Genomic DNA, 25,621 nt, shown 5'->3' with positions numbered 1-25,621 from the left:
TCTCACCGAGTCCACCCGTTTTGCTCCGGTCCTGGGTCTCCGTCAAAAACACCTGATGGAGCCGCAGACCTGGGGGTACCCCGCTCCCCCCCCCCCCCCCGCACCCCGCTCCCCGCACCCGCTCCCCGCACCCCCTCCCCTGCACCCACTCGCCGCACCCCACACTCCGGGAGCCACGCTCGTGCCTCAGTTTCCCTGGCTGCGTGGCTGCGCCTGCGTCACCGCAGGACCCTTCACTGGTGACTGGCCAGGCCACAGAGAGGGTCACTGAGCCCCAGGGGCGGAGGGGGCGACCCGAACTCGTGTTCCCGCGGCCCTGTGTCCGGCAGCTGGGGTTCCCACCCTCCCAGGGGCGCGTGCCGGGGACTGCTGTGTGGCCGCGGGCGCGCAGTGCCCTCTCTGAGCCCGTCTGAGGGGTGGCTGATGACCCCGTGACCCGGGCGCTGCGGAGCGGAGTCAGGGGGGCGGGCCTGGGCCGTCCCCGACAGCCAGAGGTCCCAGGTTCAAGTCCCGGGGCCGCCTCTCGGGCCTCAGTTTCCCCGTGAGGCATCAGGCAGCGTGGGGTCCTGTTTCCCTGCGGCCCCTTCTCCCGCCCCGCCTGTCATTCTCCCCCTGCCCTCCCGCCCTCCCCGCCCCCTCCCTCCCGCCCTCCCCTCCCGCCCCGCGCGGACAGCCACCTCCTTCCCGAACTCAGTTAACGAGCCTGTTAAAAACTATTTGTTCTCCCTGACATTTGTTTACGGAGGAGAAAGAGATGAATCGGCGGCGGCGGCGCCAGAGGGGCCGGGAGGCTGGGGTGGCCGGCGCTGGGGTCCCCGCCTCGGTGGCCCCGTGGGCCCTGCGTGGCCTCAGGTCACCCGTGTATCCCCTGCGGCGTCCGCACCCCCTGGAAATGCGTGGAAAGGGGAAACGGCTGGCGCGTGGAGGAGGTGGCGAGGGCAGGTGCTCACGCAGCTGCTTTTGAGCCGCGAGGCTTCGTGGGCCTTGCGGGTGGGAAGGATCGCCCCGAGAAGCCGGGGTTCTCGCACTCAAGTGCTCTCTGGGAACGGTTCCCAGGCCCACGAGGGTGACCACGGCGGACTAAACCTAGCAGGTACTGGTGCTGCCCCAGGCTCCCCGCTGGGTGCTTCGAGCACAGTACCCTCCAGGACCCGTCCCGCCGGGGTCAGGCTGACGCGCTCTTGGCAGCAGAGCCTGGGGACCCCTCCCTGCGCCCCCTCTCCCCGGGTCAGAACCCCGGCCCTGCGCCCTGCCCCCACCCGCCTGTCCGCACCCTCGGGCCTGGCTCGGGGTCTGTCAGTCTCTTGCGGGGTGCGGAGGGGAAAAGCGTTTCCAGTGTCCCCAGGCCCTGCGCAGTCCGGGCCTCAGTCCTGGGACGCGCGTCCCCCTCGCACACAGTCCCCCTTCACACGGTCCCCCCTGCACACAGTCCCCTGCACACGTCCCCCCTGCACACGGTCCCCCTGCACACAGTCCCCCTGCACACACACAGTCCCCCTGCACACAGTCCCCCTGCACACAGTCCCCTGCACACACACAGTCCCCCTGCACACAGTCCCCTGCACACAGTCCCCCTGCACACACACAGTCCCCCTGCACACAGTCCCCCTGCACACAGTCCCCCTGCACACACACAGCTCCCCCCTGCACACACACAGTCCCCCTGCACACACACAGTCCCCCCGCACAGCACACAGTCCCCCCGCACACACACAGTCCCCCTGCACACACACAGTCCCCCTGCACACAGTCCCCCTGCACACAGTCCCCCTGCACACACACAGTTCCCCCCTGCACACATCCCCCTGCACACACACAGTCCCCCTGCACACACACAGTCCCCCCTGCACACACACAGTCCCCCTGCACCACACAGTCCCCCTGCACACAGTCCCCCTGCACACACACAGTCCCCCTGCACACACACAGTCCCCCTGCACACACACAGTCCCCCTGCACACACACAGTCCCCCTGCCCACACAGTCCCCCTGCACACAGTCCCTGCACACACACAGTCCCCCTGCACACACACAGTCCCCCTGCCACACACACAACAGTCCCCCTGCACACAGTCCCCCTGCACACACACAGTCCCCCTGCACACACAGTCCCCTGCACACACACAGTCCCCCTGCACACACAGTCCCCTGCACACACACAGTCCCCCTGCACACACACAGTCCCCCTGCACACAGTCCCCCTGCACACACACAGTCCCCCTGCACACAGTCCCCCTGCCACACACAGTCCCCCTGCACACCACACCCCGCACACACACAGTCCCCTGCACACACAGTCCCCTGACACACACAGTCCCCCTGCACACACCAGTCCCCCTGCACACACACAGTCCCCCTGCACACACACAGTCCCCCTGCACACACACAGTCCCCCTGCACACAGTCCCCCTGCACACACACAGTCCCCCTGCACACACACAGTCCCCCTGCACACACACAGTCCCCCTGCACACACACAGTCCCCCTGCACACACACAGTCCCCCTGCACACACACAGTCCCCCTGCACACACACAGTCCCCCTGCACACACACAGTCCCCCTGCACACACACAGTCCCCCTGCACACACACAGTCCCCCTGCACCACACAGTCCCCCTGCACACACACAGTCCCCCTGCACACACACAGTCCCCCCTGCCACACACACAGTCCCCTGCACACACAGTCCCCCTGCACACACACAGTCCCCCTGCACACACACAGTCCCCCTGCACACACAGTCCCCTGCACACACACAGTCCCCCTGCACACACACAGTCCCCCCTGCACACACACACAGTCCCCTGCACACACACAGTCCCCCTGCACACACACAGTCCCCCCTGCACACACACAGTCCCCTGCACACACACAGTCCCCCTGCACACACACAGTCCCCTGCACACACACAGTCCCCCTGCACACACACAGTCCCCTGCACACACACAGTCCCCCTGCACACATGCACACACACAGTCCCCTGCACACACACAGTCCCCCTGCACACACACAGTCCCCCTGCACACACACAGTCCCCCTGCACACACACAGTCCCCCTGCACACACACAGTCCCCTGCACACACACAGTCCCCTGCACACAGTCCCCTGCACACACACAGTCCCCCCCCCCAGTCCCCTGCACACACACAGACACAGTCCCCCTGCACACACACAGTTCCCCCCCTGCACACACACGTCCCCCCTGCACACACACAGTCCCCCTGCACACACACAGTCCCCCTGCACACACACAGTCCCCCTGCACACACACAGTCCCCCTGCACACACACAGTCCCCCTGCACAACACAGTCCCCCTGCACACACACAGTCCCCCTGCACACACACAGTCCCCCTGCACACAGTCCCCCTGCACACACACAGTCCCCCTGCACACACACACAGTCCCCCTGCACACACACACAGTCCTCCCCCTGCACACACACAGTCCCCCTGCACACAGTCCCCCTGCACACACACAGTCCCCTGCACACAGTCCCCCTGCACACACACAGTCCCCCTGCACACAGTCCCCCCTGCACACACACAGTCCCCCTGACACACACAGTCCCCCTGCACACACCCCCCCACCACACACAGTCCCCCCTGCACACACACAGTCCCCCGCACACACACAGTCCCCCTGCACACACACAGTCCCCCTGCACACACACAGTCCCCCTGCACACACACAGTCCCCCTGCACACAGCCCCCCTGCACACCCAGTCCCCCTGCACACGTCCCCCTGCCACACACCCCCTGCACACACACAGTCCCCCTGCACACACACAGTCCCCCTGCACACACACAGTCCCCCTGCACACACACAGTCCCCCTGCACACAGTCCTGGAAGCCCCCGGCCGCAGCTCCTCCTCCCGCCCCCTCTTCTCACCTCGGCCTCCAGAAATAGCCGCGTCCCGAGTTCCGGCGCTGCCCACGGATGTGACGCTGCCCCGCGGCTGCAGAAATAGCTGCCGAGGGGATCCCCCCCGTGTCCGAGGAAGCCGGGCACCCACGGGGCACCCACGGGGTCACGGGGGGTCGGGGGGCACCCACGGGGCACCCACGGGGGGTCGGGGCCAGGGCCACCGCAGCGGTCCGGCTGGCAAGCGCAGGAGCGCCAGTGCTGTGTGACCCCGGCAGCCCTGTGTGCTGCCTCTCTGTGCTGGGCAGCGGAGTTGGTGGCTCCCAGGCTGGGGTGGGGCCGAGGCCGCCCGCCCGACGCCCCCTTCCGGCCCCCGTGGGCACGGCACCCAGGTGCGCAGACACAGAAGGATAAAAGCGAATCCTGTGTGAGAGCGTCTCCGGGGCGTGAGTTCGGGGCCGGGCAGCCAGGTTGGCGCCCACAGGACCCGAACGCCGGGGCCCGCGGGTCGGGGCGGGCCGGGGCGGGGCGGGGCGGGGCCGTGGTCGCAGCTCCACCGACCGCAGACGCCTGTCCAGCGGCCTCCGGGGGTGCAGAAGGCCGGGGCTGCGGCCCAGAGAGGCCGAGCTGCTGCTCGGAGGCCGCACAGCCAGGGCCTCTGCAAAGCCGCGGCTGAACCCAGTGCTCCAGGCGGTTCGGGCCGGATCCGGGAGGCGGGGAGGGCTCGGAGCCGAGGGGCGGACGGACTGGTGTGAGGGGCTCAAGTCAGAGACTGGGCGAAGGCAGCAGAGTGGAAGTACTTAGTCCAGCACTCGGCATGAACGCAGATCAGCACTTGGGGCAGGCAGGCTGGGTAGGAAGCTCTGGGCTGCAGGGCGCTGACCGAGGGCCACTCAGCCGGCGACACCCTCCCCCGCAGACACCCCCTCCCCCGCAGACACCCCTCCCCCGCAGACACCCCTCCCCCGCAGACACCCCTCCCCCGCAGACACCCCCTCCCCCCGCACACACCCCTCCCCGCACACACCCCCTCCCCCGCAGACACCCCCTCCCCCGCACACACCCCCTCCCCCGGGCCCGTTCCCACCCCCGGGGCTGCCAACCCCAGCTCGGTAGTTTCCAGGCCCACCTCCCCGTCTGCAGCCAGGCCGATGCCAGCTGGCCAGGGCCCCGGGGTGGCGGCCCCCTGCCTCCGCCCGGGGTTCCTCCTGCCCCTCGCCTCCCCCTGTACTCCCTCTGATGAGGGAGGGGAGGGAATTACACGCGAACACGCAGGAATTAGTTTAGGATCCGGGCCAAGAGCCACTTGCGCTTGGCCGGGCATTGTGGGTAATTCATCGCTCATCGCCGGAGCGGCCGAGCGGCGGACGGCCGGGGGCTTTTGTGTGAGATTCCGCGGAATGTGTGACCTCAGTCCGGCCGGACCCCGCCCCGGCCTCAGACCCCCGCCCCGGCCTCAGCCCCCCCGCCCCGGCCTCACCCGGCCTCAGACCCCCACCCCGGCCTCACCCCGGCCTCAGACCCCCGCCCCGGCCCCGCCCCGGCCTCAGACCCCAGGCCCCACCCCATCCTCAGACCCCAGGCCCCACCCCATCCTCAGACCCCCACCCGTCCTCAGCCCCCAGGCCCCCACCCCGTCCTCAGCCCCCCAGGCCCCCACCCCATCCTCAGACCCCAGGCCCCACCCCATCCTCAGACCCCAGGCCCCACCCCATCCTCAGACCCCCAGGGCCCCCACCCATCCTCAGCCCCAGGGCCCCCACCCCATCCTCAGCCCCCCAGGGCCCCACCCCATCCTCAGGCCCCAGGGTCCCTCCAGAGAAACTGGGCTCAGCATTCAGTGTCTCCCACCCCAAGGGCCCGTGTGGGATCCCGGGGTCTCAGGTTATCATCACCCTTGGTGTTTCCCCACCTTGGTGGTTTTTGGGTTTTGTTGGTTTTACACAGTTTTTTCGTTTTCCAAGACAGGGTTTCTTTGTGTAGCCCAGGCTGGCCCCAGAGATCCTCCTGCCTCAGCCTCCCACGCTGGGATTCGAGGTGTGGCCACCGTGCCTCGTGTCTTGAGGGGCGTCTCTGGGGTCGCGGCCCACGCCTGGCTTCTTTGGTGGGTGCTGCTTTCCGTCTCAGACCTTGCTCATCCGCCCGTGTGCTGTCTCCTGCCTGTAGCACCCCGTTTCCCTGCAGCGCGGACTCGGGGTTCGGATCACGTGAGCCCTGAGGCGCTCCTGTAGCCCAGGCTAGCCTCCAACTCCTGGCAATCCTCCTGCCTCAGCCTCCGGAGTGCTGGGCTGACAGGCATCTGCCGCTACGGTGACCGGACCCCTTCTCGCTCTCTTTCCGGCCACTGCAACCAGGACGCACTTGTCCCCATCCGCCTTCCGTGTTCAGCTGTGGCTGCCGGGACAGTGTGCGACCCTGGCCTGTGCCTCGACTGCGTCGCCCCCAGTGTGTGTGACACTCTGCGCCCTCTACATTCCCTCCAGTGCAGGTGACATTCCTGTGTCCTCGACGGCGCGTCCCCCCCCCCAACTGCCCTGCACTTATTTCTCTCACTTCCTTTGAAAACAACTCCTGGCCTTTAATCCCAGCACTCAGAGGCAGGAGCATCTCTGTGAGTTGGAGGCCAGCCTGGGCTACATGGTTAGTTCCAGGACTTCCCATGAGACCGTGTACCTAGAAAGGAAACGACCCCTTTAGGCTAACTGAGCAACCGCCCACCCCACCCCTGCAGGCTGTCTTCTCCGGCCTCACAGGTTCGCCCTGGCAGATCTGCCACCAACCCCGCTGACGGACTCGCGACTCTTCCTGTGGGGACCGCCGTGTTTTCTTAGGTCATCGCAGAGAGGGTGTCAGTCACTTTGCTCAGAGCCTGGTATACAGCAAGCACTCTATAAATGCTCATCATGATGGTTGTTGACCCCTCCGAACACTGCCCCTGGGTTTTGCCCCTCCCCCGTCCTCTTCTGATTGGCCGTTCCAGCCCCAGGTCCTTTGTCCTTGCTGGCCTGTCTCAGGACATCCCCGTTCCTCCCTCTTCACGGAGGACATTCCCTGGGATGTCTGAGTCTTGCCTCAGTTTCCCTAATCTTCATAGATCTGGAAGGCATAAAATTCAATCCCAGCCACCAAATAGCTAAGGCTCCCCCACATGCACCAGTGGAGGAAACTGAGGCCAGAGAGTAGCAGAGGCTTGCTCAAGGCTCCAGAGATGGCCCTCTTCCAGCCGGGCTGTGGCGGGGGGGATGGGGGGACGGGGGAGACGGGACGACGGGGGGGATGGGGACTGCAGTGCCCGTCCCCCCAACAGGTGCTGGGGCTGCTGGGCCGCGGTGGTGTCACTGGGGACCCCAGCTGCAGCATTGGGGACCTTCCAGCACCGCAAGCCTGGGGGTCTGTCGCCCTGGTGTATGCAGTTGGCGTCTAATGTGAACCTGTTTAAGGCAGAGCCACGTGGCACTGTTCAGAGGAGCCCACGTGTGGCGGGGCTGTCTGGGCGACCCCACCAGTGCCCTGGTGCCGTGGGTGTGACGTGGGCGAGGTTGGCGAATGGGGTGCTGTGACCCGTGGGACCTGGGTGACACAGCGAGGTTAGAGGTCGGCAGCCGAGGAGGCGGCGAGTCCTCAAGTGGCACAAAGAAGTAAAACCCAGGAGCGTGTGGAGGAGGGTGTGGGGGTGAGGAGGCAGTGTGTGGGGGTGAGGAGGGTGTGGGGGTGAGGAGGGGTGTGGGGGTGAGGAGGGCTGTGGGGGATGAGGAGGGTGTGTGGGGTGAGGAGGGTGTGGGGGTGAGGAGGGTGTGGGGGTGAGGAGGGTGTGGGGGTGAGGAGGGTGTGGGGGTGAGCAGGCGTGTGGGGGGGTGAGGAGGGCCCGGGCAGAGGGTGCAGCTGTGCAAAGGCTCGGGTAGGAAGGAGCCTGGCATGGTGGAGGAAAAGCAGAAGAAGGGAGGAGGGAGACAGGGAGGAGCAGAGAGGAGGGGGGGGGAGGGGGAGGGGGAGGGAGGGGGAGGGAGAGGAGGGAGGAGGGGGAGGGGGAGGGGGGAGGGGGAGGGGGGGGAGGGGGAGGGGGGGAGGGGGGGGGGGGGGAGGAGCAGAGAGGGGGAGGAGGGAGGGCGGAGGGAGGGGGAGCAGAGAGGGAGGGAGGGAGGACAGAGCAGGAGGAAGCAGGAGAGCAGGAGGAGGGAGGCAGGGAGGAAGCAAGAGAGGAGGCAGGAGGCAGGAGCAGGAGGGAGGAGCAGGGAGGAGCAGAGAGGGAGGCAGGGAGGAAGCAGAGAGGGAGGAGGGAGGAGGAGAGAGGGAGGAGGGCAGGAGGCAGAGAGGAGAGGGAGGGAGGCAGGGAGGAGCAGAGAGGGAGGCAGGGAGGAGCAGAGAGGGAGGAGAGGAGACAGGGAGGAGCAGAGAGGGAGGAGCAGGGAGGAGCAGAGAGAGGAGGAGGGGAGAGCAAGGGAGGAGCAGAGAGGGAGGAGGGAGACAGGGAGGAGCAGAGAGGGAGGCAGGAGGAGCAGAGAGGGAGGAGGGGGGCAGGGAGGAGCAGAGAGGGAGGAGGAGGCAGGGAGGATCAGCGTCACTGTGCCTAACCACACCTGAAAGCCTTTTGGATTTAGCCCAAAGGAAAGGAAACCCATGGTGCCCTCGGGTGGGCGGACCTGGCAGGTGACAATGGCTGGCAAGTAGAGGGTGTGCCCCCAGGCTGTGCGCATGGGTGGGGCAGGCGCAGGGTCGGGTCGGCACACGCTCCTGCCCCGGGTCACACATTCTGTGCTGGGCGGGGCAGCTGGGAGACGCCACAGGATGGACCGGTTCTTCGGAGGCCGCTGCCCCGGGTGTGGTGTTGGGTGCTGATGGGATTGGGGTCCTGCCCCTCCACAAGGGGCCACGTTGCCTGCAGACCCCACTTGGAAGCAGATTCAGATGCACAAGGACGTCCCAGTGAGTCACCCGTTGTCAGACGTCTTCGGCCCAGACCACGGGACACGGGGACTCCATAGTGAACCTGGTCATGTGCGTCATGGGGCCCTGGACCATTCTCGGGACACACACTGGCACGTGGTCGGGAAGATAAACCCCGATGTCAAATTAAGGTGTTACCAGGCGTGGTGGTTGAGGTCTGTTGTCCCAACACTTGGAAAGCTGAGGCAGGAGGATTGCTGCAAGTTCAGGACCAGCCTGGGCTACGCAGTGGGTAGAACAGAGCCCAGTGCAGACATAGGCCGGAAGGAAGTAGCTGCCTCCGGGCCTTTGCACTGTCTGTTCCACCCCACTGTAGCGCTGTTCCTCCTGTGGGATGGTTGTGTCTGACTCGGTGACTTCACCCAGGTTTAAACTCAAAGTCACCGGGGGACAGTGTCCGAGGGGACCCAGTGTCGCCCAGCTCTGGAGCCTCCGGGCGCGTTTCCTGTCATGTCGTGCCTGTGGTGGGGCTGCTCCTGGCCCAGCCTCCCCCTTGTCCGCAGCAGCCCTGCACGGAGTGAGTCGGTACTCGGTTCGTGTTCCCAGGATGCGCACGGCCAGGGACACTGTTTCTGCCCTGGCCCTGTGGATTCTGGGTAACTTTTATTTTCCCCCTTTCTGCGGACGTCTGCGGATTTTTTTCTTGCACGGGACTGTTTCATAATTAGAAGAAAAGTTATTTTGAAAAAACAAAAATTACCCCCCAACATCCCAGCTGCGGGAGCCGCTGACACGATCCGTGTCCCTGTGTCTGCTCCCCAAGGGTGGCTGCATCTTGGTGGCGATGGAGGATGTAGTGAGAACAGGTTCCGGAGCCCCTGGGGTCGGTGCTCACCTCCGAGGGGGCTGGGTGCTGGCTGGCGCTGGTCTTCCCTACCCTCGCTTCCCATAATAACCAGTCCCTGGAAAACTCACGGGGGCTTTAGAGTCTACCCGGAATCCACCTGCCCTGCCTCCATCCTGGCCGCCTGACTTTGACCCTGTCTTACCCTCCTGCCCAGGGCTCTGTGGCGCCCACCTCCCTCAGGGTTAAAGCCCACAGAACCCTGCTCTGTGCCCTCCTGCTTCTGCTTCTCTGCCCTTCGCTCCAGCCACAGGACAGGCTCAGTACCCCCGGGGCCTTTGCATGAGTGCGTCCTCTCTACTTGGAACATTCTTTTCCTGGCACCCCCTGGCCCGCCTCTCCATATGGATCCCATTCCCACACAGCCCCTCATTTATCCACATCGCTTGTTCCCCACCCCAGCCGGCCGTTTCCGGTCTGCCTCTTGGTCTCTGAGGTGATTGGCTCGCTACAGTAGACTCTCGGAAACTTTGTTTTACAGGAGACACCGATGTGACAAGGACAGGAGTGAGGTGGCTCTCTGCTGAGAGCTTCCTGGGTGGCCCGCCCTGTCCTGATGCTGGCCGGGGTGGGGTGGGGGGTGGCAAATCCCAGCTGCTCCCGTCTGAGGGCCCCTCTGATATAGAGACGGGTCCTGTGACCAGCCGATGATTATAGGGCTGTGAGCGCTGTGACAGGGTGCTTGGGGTTCCACAGACCGGGTTGCCCAGTAGAGAAGGACACCTGGCCCAGATTTCGCTGACTCCCATGGTGGTGGCTGTGTCCCAGCCCAGTGCGGTTACCATGGTGAAAAGGGGCGGGGTGTCAGTTCCCTACCCTTGGCAAAAAAAAAAAAAAAAAAAAAAAAAAAAAGACCCAGGCTGGCTGGGAGCGAGCCGCTAGCCCTTGGCTGCTGTCCCCTGTGTGCTGGGCAGCCCAGGGGCTCCTCCCTATCCGCACCACTCAGCCCAAGGGGCTTGGCTGGTAGACATCCTAGCGCGTGCTGTGGGTTGCCTGGGCCTTTGCATGCCTGGGCCCGGCCAGGCAGGCATTTTGTTGATTTTGGAGACAGGCTGGCTTCACACTTGCTATATGGCGGATGGGGCAGGCATCTGGCCCGGGGTTGTCGTCTACAGGTCACTGTGTCCTATACCAACTGGGTGGCGGGGGACTCCAGCCTCGCCGTGTCCCAGATGTGTCAGAGGGCCCTTAAGCTCGTGGTGAGCCGTCCGGTTGTGTGTGGGTCGTCCTGCTCTTTGGGACCCGGGGGAGGGGTGAGAGCACTGAGTCCCCTGCGCGGCCCCCAAGCCTCCGCCAGATCTGAAGCCAGATAGGCTGCGCGCGGAGGGTGTGGGAAGCAGCATCTGTTTCCAATCTGGCCCGCGGTTGGGCGGGAGCCGTGGCCACCAGGTCCCCACGTTACGGCCCCTAAGATCCCAGGGGAAGCCAGGGTGCGGGGACCAGGGGTCTGGGCTGGCTTGGGGCTCCTGGACCACCCCTGGCCCGGGCTGCATCTGTTGCTATGCCGACGGTGCGGCTGTGAAGCGGGTCTGGGGTGTCAGTAAAGGCCATCCCCCCCGCTGAGACTCACGGGTCATTCTGCCTCACTTCTGGCCGGGTCCCGCCCCCCGTCCCCCCCCCAGGCCCTCAGGAGCCCGGGCGTGTGCTATAGCGGAGCCAGGCCTCCGGGAGCCACGCCTCCAACCCGGCGTTGTGGCAGAAAGCCACGCCTACCGAAAGCCCCGCCCCATAGGGAGAAATCACGCCCCCAACGCCATCGGAATCTCCGCCCCTGGGAGGCCTTGGGGTCTCCTAAGCCCCGCCCCCAGACGCTCACCAGAAAGCCCCGCCCCAGCTCTTCCCTCCTGCCTTTGCTCTCAGCCTGCCACAGCGAAGCTCCGCCCCCGATTAGCCTTCCTCGGGAGCCCCGCCCTCGGCCTTCCTCCAAGAAGCCCCGCCCCCGGCCAGCCTCCTCGGAGGCCCCGCCCCAAAGCTCCCCTTCCTCCTGAATCTGCCCTCCGTCTGCCACCGTGAGGCCCCGCCCCCCAGCCCCGTCTCCTCGGAAGCCCCGCCTCCTGCCCCCTCTCCTCGGAATCTCCGGGCCGCGCCCCCGCAGGCCAGGCTCCGCCCCCGGTCCGACCACTGCTCCGCTGCCTGCGCCAAGTCTCCGCGCTGCGCTGTGCCAGCGCTGACGGACGCGCGGACGGACGGACGCACGCACGGCGGACGGACGGTGCCGCGAGCGGCGCAGCCAGGACCTCGCAGCCGCGGTGAGTCGCTCGGGCAGGTCGTGTCCCCGCCCGGCCTTTGTCACCGTCCTGGACTCCCCCACAGAGCCTGGGGACCCCCGCGTCCCTGCGCGCCCGACTTCGGGAACGCTCGGCCGCGATCGGGGACGCTCGGCCGCGGTCGGAGCCGCTCGGGTCCCCTCGGCCCCGCGCGCGCACCCGGCCCGCACCCCTCACTTGGCTGAGCTCGGGACCGTTATGCTCCGCGGCCCCCTCCCCCACCTGGGGGCGGAGCCCGGGGACCGTGGAGGGATCAGGAGGGGGAGGGGCGCACGGAGCGCAGAAACTTTCCCGCTCGCCGCCGCGCCCCAGGGCTGCCTGCACCCTTGTGCACCTTGAGGGTCCTGAGACTCAGAGGGGCCCCGGCCACGCCCACCGTGCACCCCACGACTTCACTCCTGCGCCCCTCCTGCCCCCAGGTCTTCAGCAGACTGGCATCTCTGTCTCCTGCCCGCAGAGCTCCGCTCTGCACCCTCAGTTTCCCCTTCTAGAGCAAAGGGGTGCCTTGGATAAAGCGTCCAGCGAGGTTCGGGTATGCAGTAGGCGTCGATGTGAGTGCTGCGACTTTGGTTTTAGTCCTTGCCGGGGAGGAGTGGGGGCGGGGCTGGGAAAGCGTATTTGGGACAGTGTTTTTGAGATTCCACCTGGGGTGTCCAGGTCGGCAACCCGGAGGGTTGCGGGCTGGGGAAGGACGTGCCGTTTGCAAGGGACAGCATGGACAGCAGGACGGACTGTGGTCATGGTGGATGTAGATGGGAGCCACGGAGGATTCTAGAGAGGAACTGAGACGCAGCCCTGACGGGGGGCGGGAGTTGTCTTGAGGCTTGAAGGCTGTGTTGTTGGGGCCGTATCTGAGAAGGGGGCATCTGGTAGAGGCTCTGAATCGTGGGTAGTATGGGGAAACTGCGGGATGGGTGAAGGCCCACAAGCACGCAGCCAGCCGGGAGGACCTTCCTCAGCAGCCAGGGACGGTCGGCTCCTCCAGCCCGGCCCTTTGGGGACAGCAACCCCCTCCTCAGCCTCAGTTTCCTTGACCAGTAGGTGTGATCGCTGTTCTCTGGGGTGGAGCTTGGAGCTCAGGCGGCTCCCACCCATTCCTGGCCTTCTGTCCACTCCTCAATGGATCCCTGGTAATTAGAGCGGCTTCTGGGCAGTGCAGAGGGGGACCGGCCTGAGGGACTAGTTGACTAGAGAAGTGGTCCCCTGTGGGGACTTTGCCTCCTGGCCAAGCGGGTTCCACTGCACATCCCTCTTGGCTGACACCCCAATGATGGGGGACACGCCCCCACACCCTGGTATCCCTGAGTTCCCGTCCAGGGTCACCCAGGGAAGGGGCTTGAGAGTCATGGGACTGTCGGGGGCTCCAGCTTCCTGTGTTCCCCAGGGCTGGGAGAGGCATGTCTGGGCTCCAGGAGACGCCCCTTGTGCGGGTGACCCAGAGCCTGTGTGTTACCCAGCCTGGGTTATAATCACCCTTTTATGCTCCCGGGCCGCGTGGGCACACAAAGTCGGCTCCAGGCCCGCGTGACCTGCAGCCTGGTGCCTGCTCTTTCCCTGAGGTGCGGTGTGGGAGCCCCAGAGCTGGCTGGCTAGCAAGACTCAGTCCAGACTCCTCCCAAGCTCACACCCCAGCTGAGGCAGCCTGGGAGAGCTCTAATGCCTCCCTGAGCCTCAGTTTCCCCTTCTGTAAAGCAGGTGGGACCTGCCTGTAGCCAGCTTTTGAGAACAGTGAAGTCCTTGACTAATGGCTAGATGGGTGGCCAGGACCTCAGTTTCCCCAGCTGATAATGATGGATCTACATCCAGCTGTGTACAAAGGCCCTGAGACACGGTGGACCAACTTGGGGTGACACAGTGTCCTCCCCCTGAAAGCCTTCAAAGAGGAATGAGGTGTGACACCCCTAGAACTTTCAATATGTGTGGGGATGGTGTGGGGACTTCGCTCAGTTGCTCTTTTCTGCCTCCACCCCACATCCCATCAGGTCTCAGGGTGGATGTAGGGGCGCCCTCCCGTCCCCTCCAGCCTGTGTCCCCGAGAGGCCAGAGTAGTGCCGCCTTGGGGAACATCCCCTATACATGCCCCATCTGGGGTGTTAACTTGGGACCTCCCGGGATTTGAGCTTGGCTGCTTCCTCAGTTTCCCCAGAGGTTCTCCCAGGGCTTGTCCGAGTGGCCTGGGCCTGACTGCTCTTGTCCTTGCTGTAGCCAAGCACAGGCGCCTTGGGTTGGGCCGGCATGGGCAGCCTGTCGAGGGCTGGCATGGCTCTCCTTCCCGAGTGTCTGGGGCTTTGTCTGTCCACCTGGTTGCCAGTAGATTGAGTCAGTGGGTGTTGTGTGCAGTCTGACCGTGTGGACCTGGGGCTGGAATGCTGCCACCATGGGGCAGGAGCATAGCTCTGAGGACTGTTTGGTGAGAAGGGCCTGGTGAGGACACCCAGCAAGCCTCATCCCAGCGCCCTTGAAGGGGGTACTGCCCCTGACCATGTGTCCGCTAGCTGGGGCCCTACTTTGTGCAGCCCACTGTGGTCCTGGGCTCTGCTCCCAGGGACCTCTGCATATTCTGACTGTGCAGAATCGGACTGGATATGGAAGCGAGGGCATCCTCATCTTGGCAGCCTGACTAAGTGAATGTCAGGGTCTGATGTCTCTCGTGTGTCCACAGCCTGACTATGCCCAGGTCCGCCCGTCATCTGACTGTGTGCCTAAGTGTGTCTACTGTCCGACTGGCCGTGTGTATGTCTGTGTGACTGTGGTCTGACTGTGTGTGTAGCTAGCCCCCTCTTGCCCTCTCCCATCCATCCTGGCTTACACTAGGCCGTGAACTGGCCACTGCAGGCCCTGCCCTCTCCTGGAGATGGGTGAGGCAACCACAGCTGGGTATTTTGGGAGACACAATCACAGGGCCACCCCGTCATTATGTGCCTCTCTCCTCCCAAGGCCACAGCCTGGACCTTCCTGGGGTGTGGTGGTCACACCATCTGGCCTCTCCTTGGCCTTTCTGCCCACTGCCTTAGCTTGAGGCCAAGTGTGAACTTCAGGACATGGGAGAGCAGCTGGTCTTGGGTTCGAAGTGTGCCGGAGGGATGCTGTACCCGAGAACTTAGGTCTTTATAGGTGGGTGGGCTGGAGACTGGCCCCCGTGTGGGATGCTGGGTAAATCTGTCATTTCCGGACTGGATAGTGGACTGGCTTGATGAAATGGGACTCCCCCGGTGGGGGAGAGGCAGCATCAGCTGCCCTGGGAGCCCTAGGAGCAGAGGCTGGGCAGGGCAGGGGCGTGTAGAGACGGGGGGGGGGGGTTGGAGACAGCCCACACTAGAAGCCAGAAGGTCAAGGTCCAAGCTTGGCAGGTCCATTGGTGGGTGGGGCTCAGTGTGTGGGTGGAAGTGCCCACAGGGCCCTGGCTTCCACCCCAGCACCAGGGAACTGGGAAGCTGGAGGTGGAAGGGTCGGGAGTTCAAGGTCATTGGCTGCACAGCAAGTTGGAGGCCAGCCTGGGCTACAGGAGATGCTGTCTAGAATTGTGTGCCCACCCAGGACAGGGCAGTGATCCCATGCAGACCCCACGCGTGGGTCCCTGGGTATGGCTTCCTCTCCCAGAGCCACCTGCCGGGCATCCTGGGTTCCTGCTCCACACTCACTGCCGCTCTGCTGTCTCCACAGACGCTGCCCCTCTGGACACCTCCGCTTGAGGCCTCTCCGTGAGGGACGGGGGGTGGGGCGCCGTCCCCCGCCAGGGCGGAGGCCGCAGGCCACTGCCAAGCATGGCGCCCACCTGGAGTCCCAGTGTGGCGTCTGTGGTGGGTCCCATGGGGCTCTTCCTCATACTGCTGGCCAGAGGATGCGCCGCGGAAGGTAAGAGGCTGGAGTGTGTCTGTTCCAGGCTGTGTGTCTGTTCCAGGCTGTGTGTCTGTTCCAGGCTGTGTGTGCCTGCAGCTCCCAGCCCAGGACTTCCCGACGAAGCCCAAACAGAGCCTCCGTGCTGGAGGAAGAGGCCTGGTGCCTGGGTGTGTGGAGGGCCTTCTACAGCAGAGGTGGCAGTGACCCTCAGTAGGTGGCTCAGTGTCAGGTCAGGGAGAGAGGGCTTGGGGGCCAGGGTTTTGGAGGCATGTAAGAGTCTGATGACACTCTTGGTGGAGTTGACTGACCATGGAAAAGTCTGGAAATAAAAAATGTTGATGGTCTGGAGTGGTGGCACATGCCTTTAATCCCAGAATTTAGGAGGGAGGTAGAGGCAGGTGGATCTCTGAGTTTGAGGTCAGTCAGCCCTGGCTGATTAGTGAGACCTTGTCTTTTAAAACAAAAACAAAACAAAACAAAACAAAAACCAAAAGGGTCTGGAGAGATAGCTCAGCGGTTAGAGCACCAACTGCTCTTCCAGAGGACCCCAGTTCAATTCTCTGGCAGCTCACAACCATCTGTGACTCCCATTCCAGGGGATCTGATGCACCCTTCTGGCTTCCAAGGGCGCTGCGTGTGCACACACAAATAAGTCTTTTAAAGTACTAGTGTACGTTAGACACAGTCAGGATCTCATTTTAGTTATTGTGAAGACGGATGCAGGGCCTCAGTGTGGACTTGACACCAGGATCCATCATCATGTAGGAGACCCCTACCCAGGTGACCTTGGAGGGTAAGGGCAGGAAGCGGGGGCAAAACAGTGAGGCAGGTGTAGAGGACGGGGCACTGGGGACCCAGACAGCTGGTCCAGAGGTGTGAGGAAGGCGGCGGTCCTGGACAGGAGGACCAGCCTGGGCGTGGGTGATGTTCTGTGGCCGGTGTGTGAAAGTGCAAGCCAGGTCTGGTCTCCGAGGCTGCGCTGTTCGAGCCTGGAACAAGGGTCTGTCCAGCTGGAAGCCTTGAGCCTGGATGGTCACAGGCACCGGGGCCGGCGCTGAAGTATTCAGTGGGCTCAGATGGTCCTTTCTGATAGAGACATGGCTCTGGGTCCAGGGGACTGTCCCAGCTGGCAGGTGGGGGGTGGGGGGTGGATCTAGGGCAGATGTCCTGTCCCAAGCCCCGATTCTCACATAGGCAGAAATAGAAAAGCTGAGCCTCTATAACATCCGACCTCCTGTGTGGACCTTAGTCCCTTCTGGTGGTGGGGCTGGGGAGCATGGCCCCCTTTATATAGGAGTTGCTGTCTCAGACGTGGAGTCCTGTGGGACTGGGTTAGACCCTTGCTCTGCCCAGCGTGAGCTGGGGGCCGGGAAGGTTGGTGCCCCTCTGGCCTCTGCACAAATGAGGGTGAGAATCGCCGTGAGCCCATGCAGGCCCTGTGCCGAGGGGACTCAGTCCCTCAGAGCTGTGGATCTGCCCTCACAGGCCCAGGGGGGTTTTCCTTTGTGGAAAACACAAGCAGAGATGGCATGAACCCACAAGATCCTGTCTACCGCAGCGGGTGGAGCAGGCTCTGCAGGGTTGGCTCAGCGCCCAGAGCCAGACGGACTGACGGACGTCCACTGAGCACCAGGGGTCAGAAGGCAGAGGGTCAGGGACGCACGTTCTTAGAGGTCACCTTAGGGGTCACAGAAAGAAGGAGAGGCGCTGTGAGGACCTGGGCTCACCAAAAGGGGTCGGTAGGAGGGAACAGTTCCACAGGGCTGGCTGGATTGGAGGACGTGCGGGATGTGTCCACCTCTGAGGAGGGCGGTCCAGCCCAGCTGGGGTGACTCTCCCCATGCCTTGGATAAAGACATGTGACCCCAGGTCATTCCTGTGGGCATCAGAGGACAGGCCCCATCTCAGGGCTTGGACCAGACCTGACGGGCCAAGGGGAAGCAGAGACCTGGGCTGTAAGTTCTGAGTTCTCTGGAGATCCTTGTGGAAACCCATTAGTACCCCTAAATCTGTAGCAGGGGTCACACGCAGCAGCCTGGACACTCTCTTGTGGGGGGAGAGGAGGCCGGTCAGTCCACGTGGCAACCCTTCCTGTTGATGGCTCAGTGGGACCCGAGAGGCCAGTGGACCCCCTCTACCCAGTCCTGGCTCACTCGGAACGCCTTTCCCAGCTCACCTTTCGTTGGGTGCTGATGTCGTCGTGTCTCCAGCTTTGCTCTGGGGACCTGGGGGAGGAGTTTTCAGCTCAGCTGTGATTGACGCACTGTACCCAGGCCTGGGCGACGCCGGGCTGCTACCAAACAGCCAAGGAAAGGGAAGCCTGGCAGAGCATCTTCCCGCCTCAGATCCCCGGGCGAGCATCAGAGCAACACAGGCCTGGGGAGTGGGTGGTGGGTGGGTCCACTTGAGACCCCTCCCCAGGCCTGTGTCCCACCTCACGCCACTCTCTGGGGCCCTGGGTTCTAATCCTGACTCTGCTCATCTTTTACATTTCTTTTTGGTTATCGTTTACATATTAATTACTATGTGTGCATGGGCTTGCCCAGGCACGTGACCTGGAGTGGGAGGGCCTAGTGGCCCCCGCCAGTGCCTTAGTTTCTCACGAGTCCCATTAAAGAATTAGGGGATGTTTTGTTTCTTTTGGGGGTGAGTCCAGGTGTAAAAGGTCATCACTGAGGTGACTCTCGGGTCTCCGAAGGGCTGCGTGTGCATGTGTGTGCGTGTGGGAGTCCCTGAGCCCTCAGAGCTCCCTCTTCTGAACCTCCAGAGCCACCCAGGTTTATCAAAGAGCCCAAGGACCAGATCGGTGTGTCAGGAGGCGTGGCCTCCTTCGTATGCCAGGCCACAGGCGATCCCAAGCCACGGGTGACCTGGAACAAGAAGGGCAAGAAAGTGAACTCCCAGCGCTTCGAGGTGAGCTGGGCCTGGGGTGGGGGTGCCACAAGGCGGCCACAGCTCCCATCCTGCACTCCCCACACCACAGGGTTCCCTGGTCCACCACTCCATGCTGTGTGTCCTCGAGCAAGGCCTTGCCTTTTCTGAGTCTAAACTCACACCCCCACCTGGGAGGAAAATTCGCCGAGCTGAGACACACGTGACCACGCCCTGTGATGGCGTAGAGTATGTGGGCTTCAGGCTCGGCTCCATCCAGGTGTTTGGCGTGGTCCTGTGGGCATCTCCTGGCTCCTCTTCTTTAACTGTGACTGACCCTGGGTGGTGCCCAGGGACTCGCGTGTCCCCCCAGCACACACGTGACACCCGGCGCTGATGGGTACCATGTGTCTGAGGCGGCTACTGTCCCCACCCCAGCAGCACAGTCCTGCTGGAACCCGCCCTGGGCCCGCCTCGCTGCTCACCTGCCCCCCATTGTGTGTCCCTGTCCCGCGTCCCGACCCTCCCTCCCCGCAGACCATCGACTTTGACGAGAGCTCTGGGGCGGTGCTGAGGATCCAGCCGCTGCGGACGCCCCGGGACGAGAACGTGTATGAGTGCGTGGCCCAGAACTCGGTGGGAGAAATCACTGTTCATGCGAAGCTGACCGTCCTCCGAGGTACTGGCCCCCGGGCGCACAGTCCCCGAGCCTGGAACCCTCCTCATTGCCTCTTGCTTTGTTCTTTAAGGACTTGGGTTTGTCCGCTCCCAACACAGCCCACCCCTGTGGTTTGTGTGGTTTAAATGTTTGCACTTGGTGGGTTTCAGGCTCTGCTTGATCTAGGTGCTCAGTTAGTGTCTGTCCCTGTGTCTCCTGTGACCCTCTGTCCCCAGGTAGCTTGGGTCACAACTGCCCTGCCACTCAGAAGCAGATAGCCATGGTTGGTCTCACATCCACTGGAGCCACCAGTGGACCAGCCCCCACAGAGAACTTAGCAAACGGTGGCCCCCCAAAGGCAGGATGGAACAAGCTCAACAGCCTGAGCCCCGACACCCTGTGCCCTGGCTCATTCTAAGGGACACTGAGATGTCCCTTTAACACTGGCACCAGACAACAGTTCAGAATCCAAGGCAGCCGCTTTGGATCTGTGTAACCCGGGCCGGGTTAATGAACCTGTCAGAACTGGGGTGTCTGTCCCTTAGGGACATGGCATTGTGGCCATGAGCGTCTGCCCAGGGGCATTGCAGGTCCCCAGGGGCTCTCTTGTGAAGCTGGGACGCAGGGCCAGTCACAATGGTGAGAGCCCTGAGCCACCCCAGGGCACTGTGCTGTCGGGGGATTCCGTCATTTCTAACAAGGGGCCCCACAGTGCGCTCTGACCGCCAGAGCCTCTGCGGGCAGGGGCGGAGCTGGGCAGAGTCCACACCCCCAGGCCCCTCCTCTCCCTTCTCTCTTTGGGATATTTTTCGCCTTGACCTTTCCCGGCACAGACTGGGCAGCCAGGCTCCCGCTGCCCCTGCCAGCTCTCCATTGTCAACACTCCCGGAGTTGGGACTCACTCTGCATCCATCGCGCACAGATCACTGGGAGTTTGGAGAGACTCTCCAGCCCCCTCAAGCCCCAGACACCGCGGCCACCTCCCTTTGTTCTTTGACCATTGCCTACTCCCCACACACACTCAGGAGGCCCCAGGACAGACACCCTCCCCCTCCCCGGCCCTCGCAAGCCAAGCTATGCCTCCTGCCCCCTGTGGACTGCTGGAGCCAAAGCCATTGCGCCTGCCTCCCTCCCTCCTTCCCCTCCATCTAATGATGACCCAGGGTGTGGCGTGTGGGGACACCGGGAAGTGGGCCCTCCCCAGCTCTGTCCCCAGCTGGCTGCTGCAGTGCACACACGCACACACGCACATGCACACGCACACACACGCACACACACACGCACACGCACACGCGCACACAGGACCCTTCGGGGCTGTCTGGAGCCTGCTACACCTTGGGTTGTGTTCCCTACCGGGACAGTGGCTTCTTGTTCACTTCTGTCCCTGCCGCCTTCAAGGTGCCCCCATCCCAAGCTCGTGACCGTTACGCTCCCTCCACCCACAGCACCCCGAGTGCTCCTGAGAATCCAGGCTGTTCCCCCAAACACTTTCAACCACAAGCCAGCGGCTCCCATTGCAGACACCAGTTTTGGTGTCGTGGCCAGGGACGTGCCACCCATGACAGGGTCGCCTGCGCGAGAGGCTGTGCCCGTCACACTGTTAACACAGCAGACGGTGCCCCAAGTTCTTGGTCCTTGGTTTGTCCCGTCTTTTTCTTTTTCTTTTTCTTTTTCTTTTCTTTTTTTCTTTTCTTTTCTTTTTGGTTTTTCGAGACAGGGTTTCTCTGTGTTGTTTTGCGCCTTTCCTGGAACTCACTCTGTAGCCCAGGCTGGCCCAGTTAGGAACATGTCTGGCGGCCCCCGTGCTGGCTCTGGTGTCCTGTTGTCCATGTGCGGCACGGGCCCCTTGCGGTGTCTCATTTCCACCTGCCATCGCCAGGGTCAGTGGCCCAGGCTGGTCTCAGGGGCATGCTGTTGCTTTCCTCTCCGTCCTGGGCGACGGGGTGTCGGACTGGGATTCTGCAGTGACGTGGTCAGGTCCCAGCAAACTGGGTTTGACATTCTGGAGGGGACGTTTGGGTTCTGAGAAGTTCTGGAAGGATCTAGAACAAGTCCAGGGGACGTTTGGATGGAGGCAGGTGTGGGGTTGAGTTGGGAGGAGGGGACTGCAGGAGCAGGAGGCCCGGGGAAGGGTGACGGCTGCTCCAGCTGGGATGCTAAGGGGCCGGTGTGGGTGTCACCTCTACACGACACCCAGTGTCCCCATCTCTAACCGTCCCAGGAGCAGCGTTAGCCCAGGTTAGCCCAGGTAATAGGGAGCTGTAGCAGCTGATGGAGAGCCCTCTGTGCTGGACTGTCAGTCGAGCCCATGGTCCTCCAGCTCTACCCACAGCAGCCATGGAGGTCTCGGGGCGTAAGCCAGAGAGGGTGGCGGGAGGGTGGCGGCTTGGACTGCGGCCACCCAGGGCCCATCCTTAGGGCGTTTCCCACAATAACCAGACTCCTGTCCCCTTTTCTCCCCGTCTTCACACCCCCAGAGGACCAGCTGCCCCCCGGCTTCCCCAACATCGACATGGGCCCCCAGCTGAAGGTCGTGGAGCGTACGCGCACAGCCACCATGCTCTGTGCCGCCAGCGGGAACCCTGACCCCGAGATCACCTGGTTCAAGGACTTCCTGCCTGTGGACCCCAGTGCCAGTAATGGGCGCATCAAGCAGCTTCGATCAGGTGGGCACAGGTGGCCGACGGGATGCGGGTGCCATCGGGTAGCAGAGGGCCCACACCTGGGGCCTGGTGGGGATAGGCTGGTACGCGGCATGGGTGGCCGTGACCCGAGGATGGGACGTGGTGCACACGGAGCTGGCTAGGAGCAGAGCTCAGGCCCAGCACTCAAGCCGCAGGGCGCCGCAGAGGCCCGGGTGGTGCACGGCTCTGGGACCCGGCAGTGTGCACTGTGGGTGAGGGCGGCGGTAGCCAGTGGGTGACTGCAGGGCACTGGCCATGCAGGCAGGTAGGATGTGATCAGTCAAGGTAGTGGGGAGCCATGGGGGGGGCAGAGCAGTCAGGTGCAGGGCGCCAGGGGAGCTGGGCATGGCGGTGACCAAGGGTCTGCAGCACCAGAGGAGATGGAGGACCACAGAGGCTCCTGGGTGTCCGCGGTGCTGAGGGCGTCAGAACCAAGCAGGGTAGACGAGTGTCTGTCACGGTTTCAGCCAGCTGGGGAGGCCTGGGATGGAGGCCAGCCTGGACTGGTGAGGCTGGTTGGTTCATGGTGATGTTCCCGCAGAGGCCCCACTTGGCCCATTGACTAGTCTGTGTGTCCGTCTGGGGCACGGTGCTCCCTGTCACTTGTCTGTCTGTGTGCGTGTGGCTCCCTGAGTGGCTCACCCTGCCTCCCGTGTGTGGGCAAAGGACAGGGACTGGGCCCTCCGCACACGAACGTCCGCTGGCCCGAGTGTCGCCTGTGACCCCCTGTATCTCTTGGTCTCCCCAGCACCCCACGCCAACCTCTTCACATTCTCCCTCGACTCCCCCAGCACCTCCCTAGCAAGGTCGCCCCTTGTCCTCGGGAGGGCCACTCCGCCCTCCCGCCCCGAAGTCCCCAGATGGCTGCCCATTGGCAGCCGCAGTGATCTGCTCACAGCTCGGGGAGTCCTCGTGCTCTCAGGTGTCCCCCGACCATCCCGTGGCCACGGTCCAGGGGCGACAACTAAGCACTGTGTGAACACACCACCCTGGGAGCCGTCCACCCCTGTGGTCCCTCCTCCCTTGTGCCCATGAGCAGATGCCCAGTGGCCGCCCTGTGACCTTCTTCTCTCTTCTCCTTCTCTCTGTAACGCTCAGAAAGCTTTGGTAAGTCCTCACCTCTCTGCCACGCCAACCTCTAACGGTCCTGCCACCCCTCTGCCCCACACTAACAGCCACCGTGACAGTAACTGACCCACTGCGTGTGGCATGTGTACTAACGCCCTCTCCTGCCCCCCACGGCGGGCTGAAGACAGACCCCACCCATAAGGAAAAGAGGAAAAACGCCACCGGACCCCAGGCTGGGGGACCTCGCGCCTCAGGAGCCCCCGCTCCAGGCGGGTGGAGATGGGCTTTACTGCCGAAGGTGCTGTGTCTACCTGGAGCGTTCATTCGACACCAGCTGCCAGGCCAGTTCTTGCTAAAGTTCTAGTGACTGGTACCAGCTGATACCCAGAACCACCACATGAAAGTGGAAGGGAAACAGGGTTCCTTTTCCCCGTGGGAATCGCAGCCCCAGCAGTGCTCTGGACCTCGGCCACTGTGGTCCACGCAAAGTCAGAACCCCATGTGGCCGTTCCTGACTCCCGCCACACCGCTGACAGGTTCCCATTGACTCCCACTGACAGAGGGTGGGGAGGCCTCTGTCTCTATGGGGCTTCATGGTTACGTGCCTTTAACCCCAGCACTCAGGAGGCAGAGGCAGGAGGATTGCAGTGAGTCAGAGGCCAGCCTGGTCTACAGAGTGAGTTCCAGGCCAGCCAGGGCTGCACAGACCCTGTGTGGGATATGAAGGGGGTAGCAAGCACACAGATCAGGGAGGGTTCGGGGTGCATGTCCACAGCTCAGAAGGTGTGAGACATGGTGTCCAAGCCCTGATGCCTTCTGCCAAGAGGCTGCTGGCCCTGCTTGGCTTTGGTCCCGGGAAAGGAGCAGCATTAGAGGCCGCGTGGGCACTCCAGCCTGGAACCTCCTCCTCCCTGGGTGTGGCCGACCCACAGACGGCTTTTTCCTCTTTTCCTTCGGGATCGAAAGAGGCCACGGGCTCCCCCCACCCTCTGCTCCCTTCCCACATCTCCCTCTCGGCCTTGGTGACACCTGTCCCCACGGCACAGTGCCAGCCTCTAGTGCTAACTCCTGTCCCTCCCTGGTCACTAACAAGACTCCTGGGATCCTGCCGCTACCCACCCCTCCCCATTTGGATTTCAAAGCAACCCCTTGCTGGAACCCCCAAAGTTACTTGAGGGAAGAGGCGCAGTCTCCCTGGGGACGCACCCAGACCTTGGGAGGCCGCCTGCAGGAAGCACCCGCCCCGAAGTCCCACAGCCCCAGCCTGGATCCCTCAGGAGCTGGCTGCAGCCGCACTGCCCAGCAGAGGGACAGGGGCGGCTCCTGGCCCCGCGGCCCCTCTCCTGTGGCATTCACCTGTCTCTCTGTTTCCCTTGCAGAAAGCACCCCCATCCGAGGTAAGAGGTCTGCCCCTCACCAGCCAGCCCTCAGATCTCACTAGCCCCCACCCGCCACACGGCTCCCCCCACATCCCTCTGGTGTTTGTGTCTGTCTGTGGTTTGGGCTGAGTGTGGCTGCAGGGGACCGTGTGGGCACCCAGCTGCAGGGACAGGCGCTGTCTCCGGGGTCCCCCTGAACCCCTGCGTCTGCAGAGTCCACGCACAGCCATCTGCCGTGAATTGCAAAAGGGCCTTCTGAGATTTAGGGGTGATCAGACTGGAGGGATCAGAGAAAGGAATTCTGCAAAGATGGGTCTGATACCCCGCTTCCCCAGGGCACATGAACACAGACCCAGTGAACAACCCACATGAACAACACTGTGCTGCCTCAAATAGGTTTCCTACCCTCTCTGGTCTCTGCAGTAGCCTTGAAGTCGGTAGGAAGCATTGTATGGTGGCCATCATCCACCACCACCCAAGAGAGAGGACATGGGTGTCTCTGGGCCCCGTTACTACTGGGGTTCAGCTGTCAACAAAACCAGAGCATGTGAACAGCAAGTCTGGACCAGCAGGGCTTGGAAGCCCCGGGTTCCTGCATGTGGCTGTTGCTGCTTCGATCTCAGTAGGAGCTGGGGTGCAGGCTCAGTAGGAGCTGGGATCCAACATACTGAGCCAGACTCTCTTGCCTTTGCTCTGCCGTAAATCAAGCATGGTGAGGCAGGCCTTTGTGGCAGGCGTGGCTGCCTCCACCTCACTTTCTGATTTTAGTTTGTAAAAGTTAAACTGTTTCACCGAGGCTGAGATTCCAAATGTCCCTGTCTGCTGTGAAGGGGGAGTAACCTGGCTTTAGCTTGTTTGAGATGTCCTTGGGGGGAGCGTGGCCTCCTTCAGGGCCCTGTGGGTGCAGGTGACCACAGCTCCCTCTTTGGGTCCTCCGTGTTGGAGTTCCGTGTTTGTTGGATTTGGAACGAGGTCTCCCGTAGCCCAGGCTGGCCTGAGGAGCAGGCTGATCTTCCGCCTTGGGCATGCACCCGGCTCAGAGGGCTGGGACCTCAGATGTGGGTCGCCCTGGGCCCCAGGCCCTGGAGTGAGGAGGCTGGGGCTTATCAAGGTCTCTCCGCCCTACGCGGGGCTTCAGACTTGAGATCTGACCCACGCCGCTATGCGTGTGACCCCCAGTGCTTCACCCAGCAACTGTC

General features: G+C 63.3%; 1 protein-coding gene across 1 annotated transcript in view; it reads left to right on the top strand.

Moving 5' to 3' along the window:
- Positions 1 to 25,621, top strand: part of Ptprs (protein tyrosine phosphatase receptor type S) — a 64,538-nt gene that overhangs the window by 4,222 nt on the left and 34,695 nt on the right. The window contains 4 exon segments of the mRNA XM_037197986.1: positions 15,586 to 15,777; positions 18,530 to 18,675; positions 19,171 to 19,312; positions 21,769 to 21,957. Of these exon segments, the coding sequence (XP_037053881.1) occupies positions 15,687 to 15,777; positions 18,530 to 18,675; positions 19,171 to 19,312; positions 21,769 to 21,957 (568 nt within the window). The 5' untranslated portion in view covers positions 15,586 to 15,686.

The sequence above is a fragment of the Peromyscus leucopus genome, chromosome 22 (assembly GCF_004664715.2).
Source record: "Peromyscus leucopus breed LL Stock chromosome 22, UCI_PerLeu_2.1, whole genome shotgun sequence".
NCBI classification, from domain to species: Eukaryota; Metazoa; Chordata; class Mammalia; order Rodentia; family Cricetidae; genus Peromyscus; species Peromyscus leucopus.
This window is presented reverse-complemented; position numbering and strand designations above follow the sequence as displayed.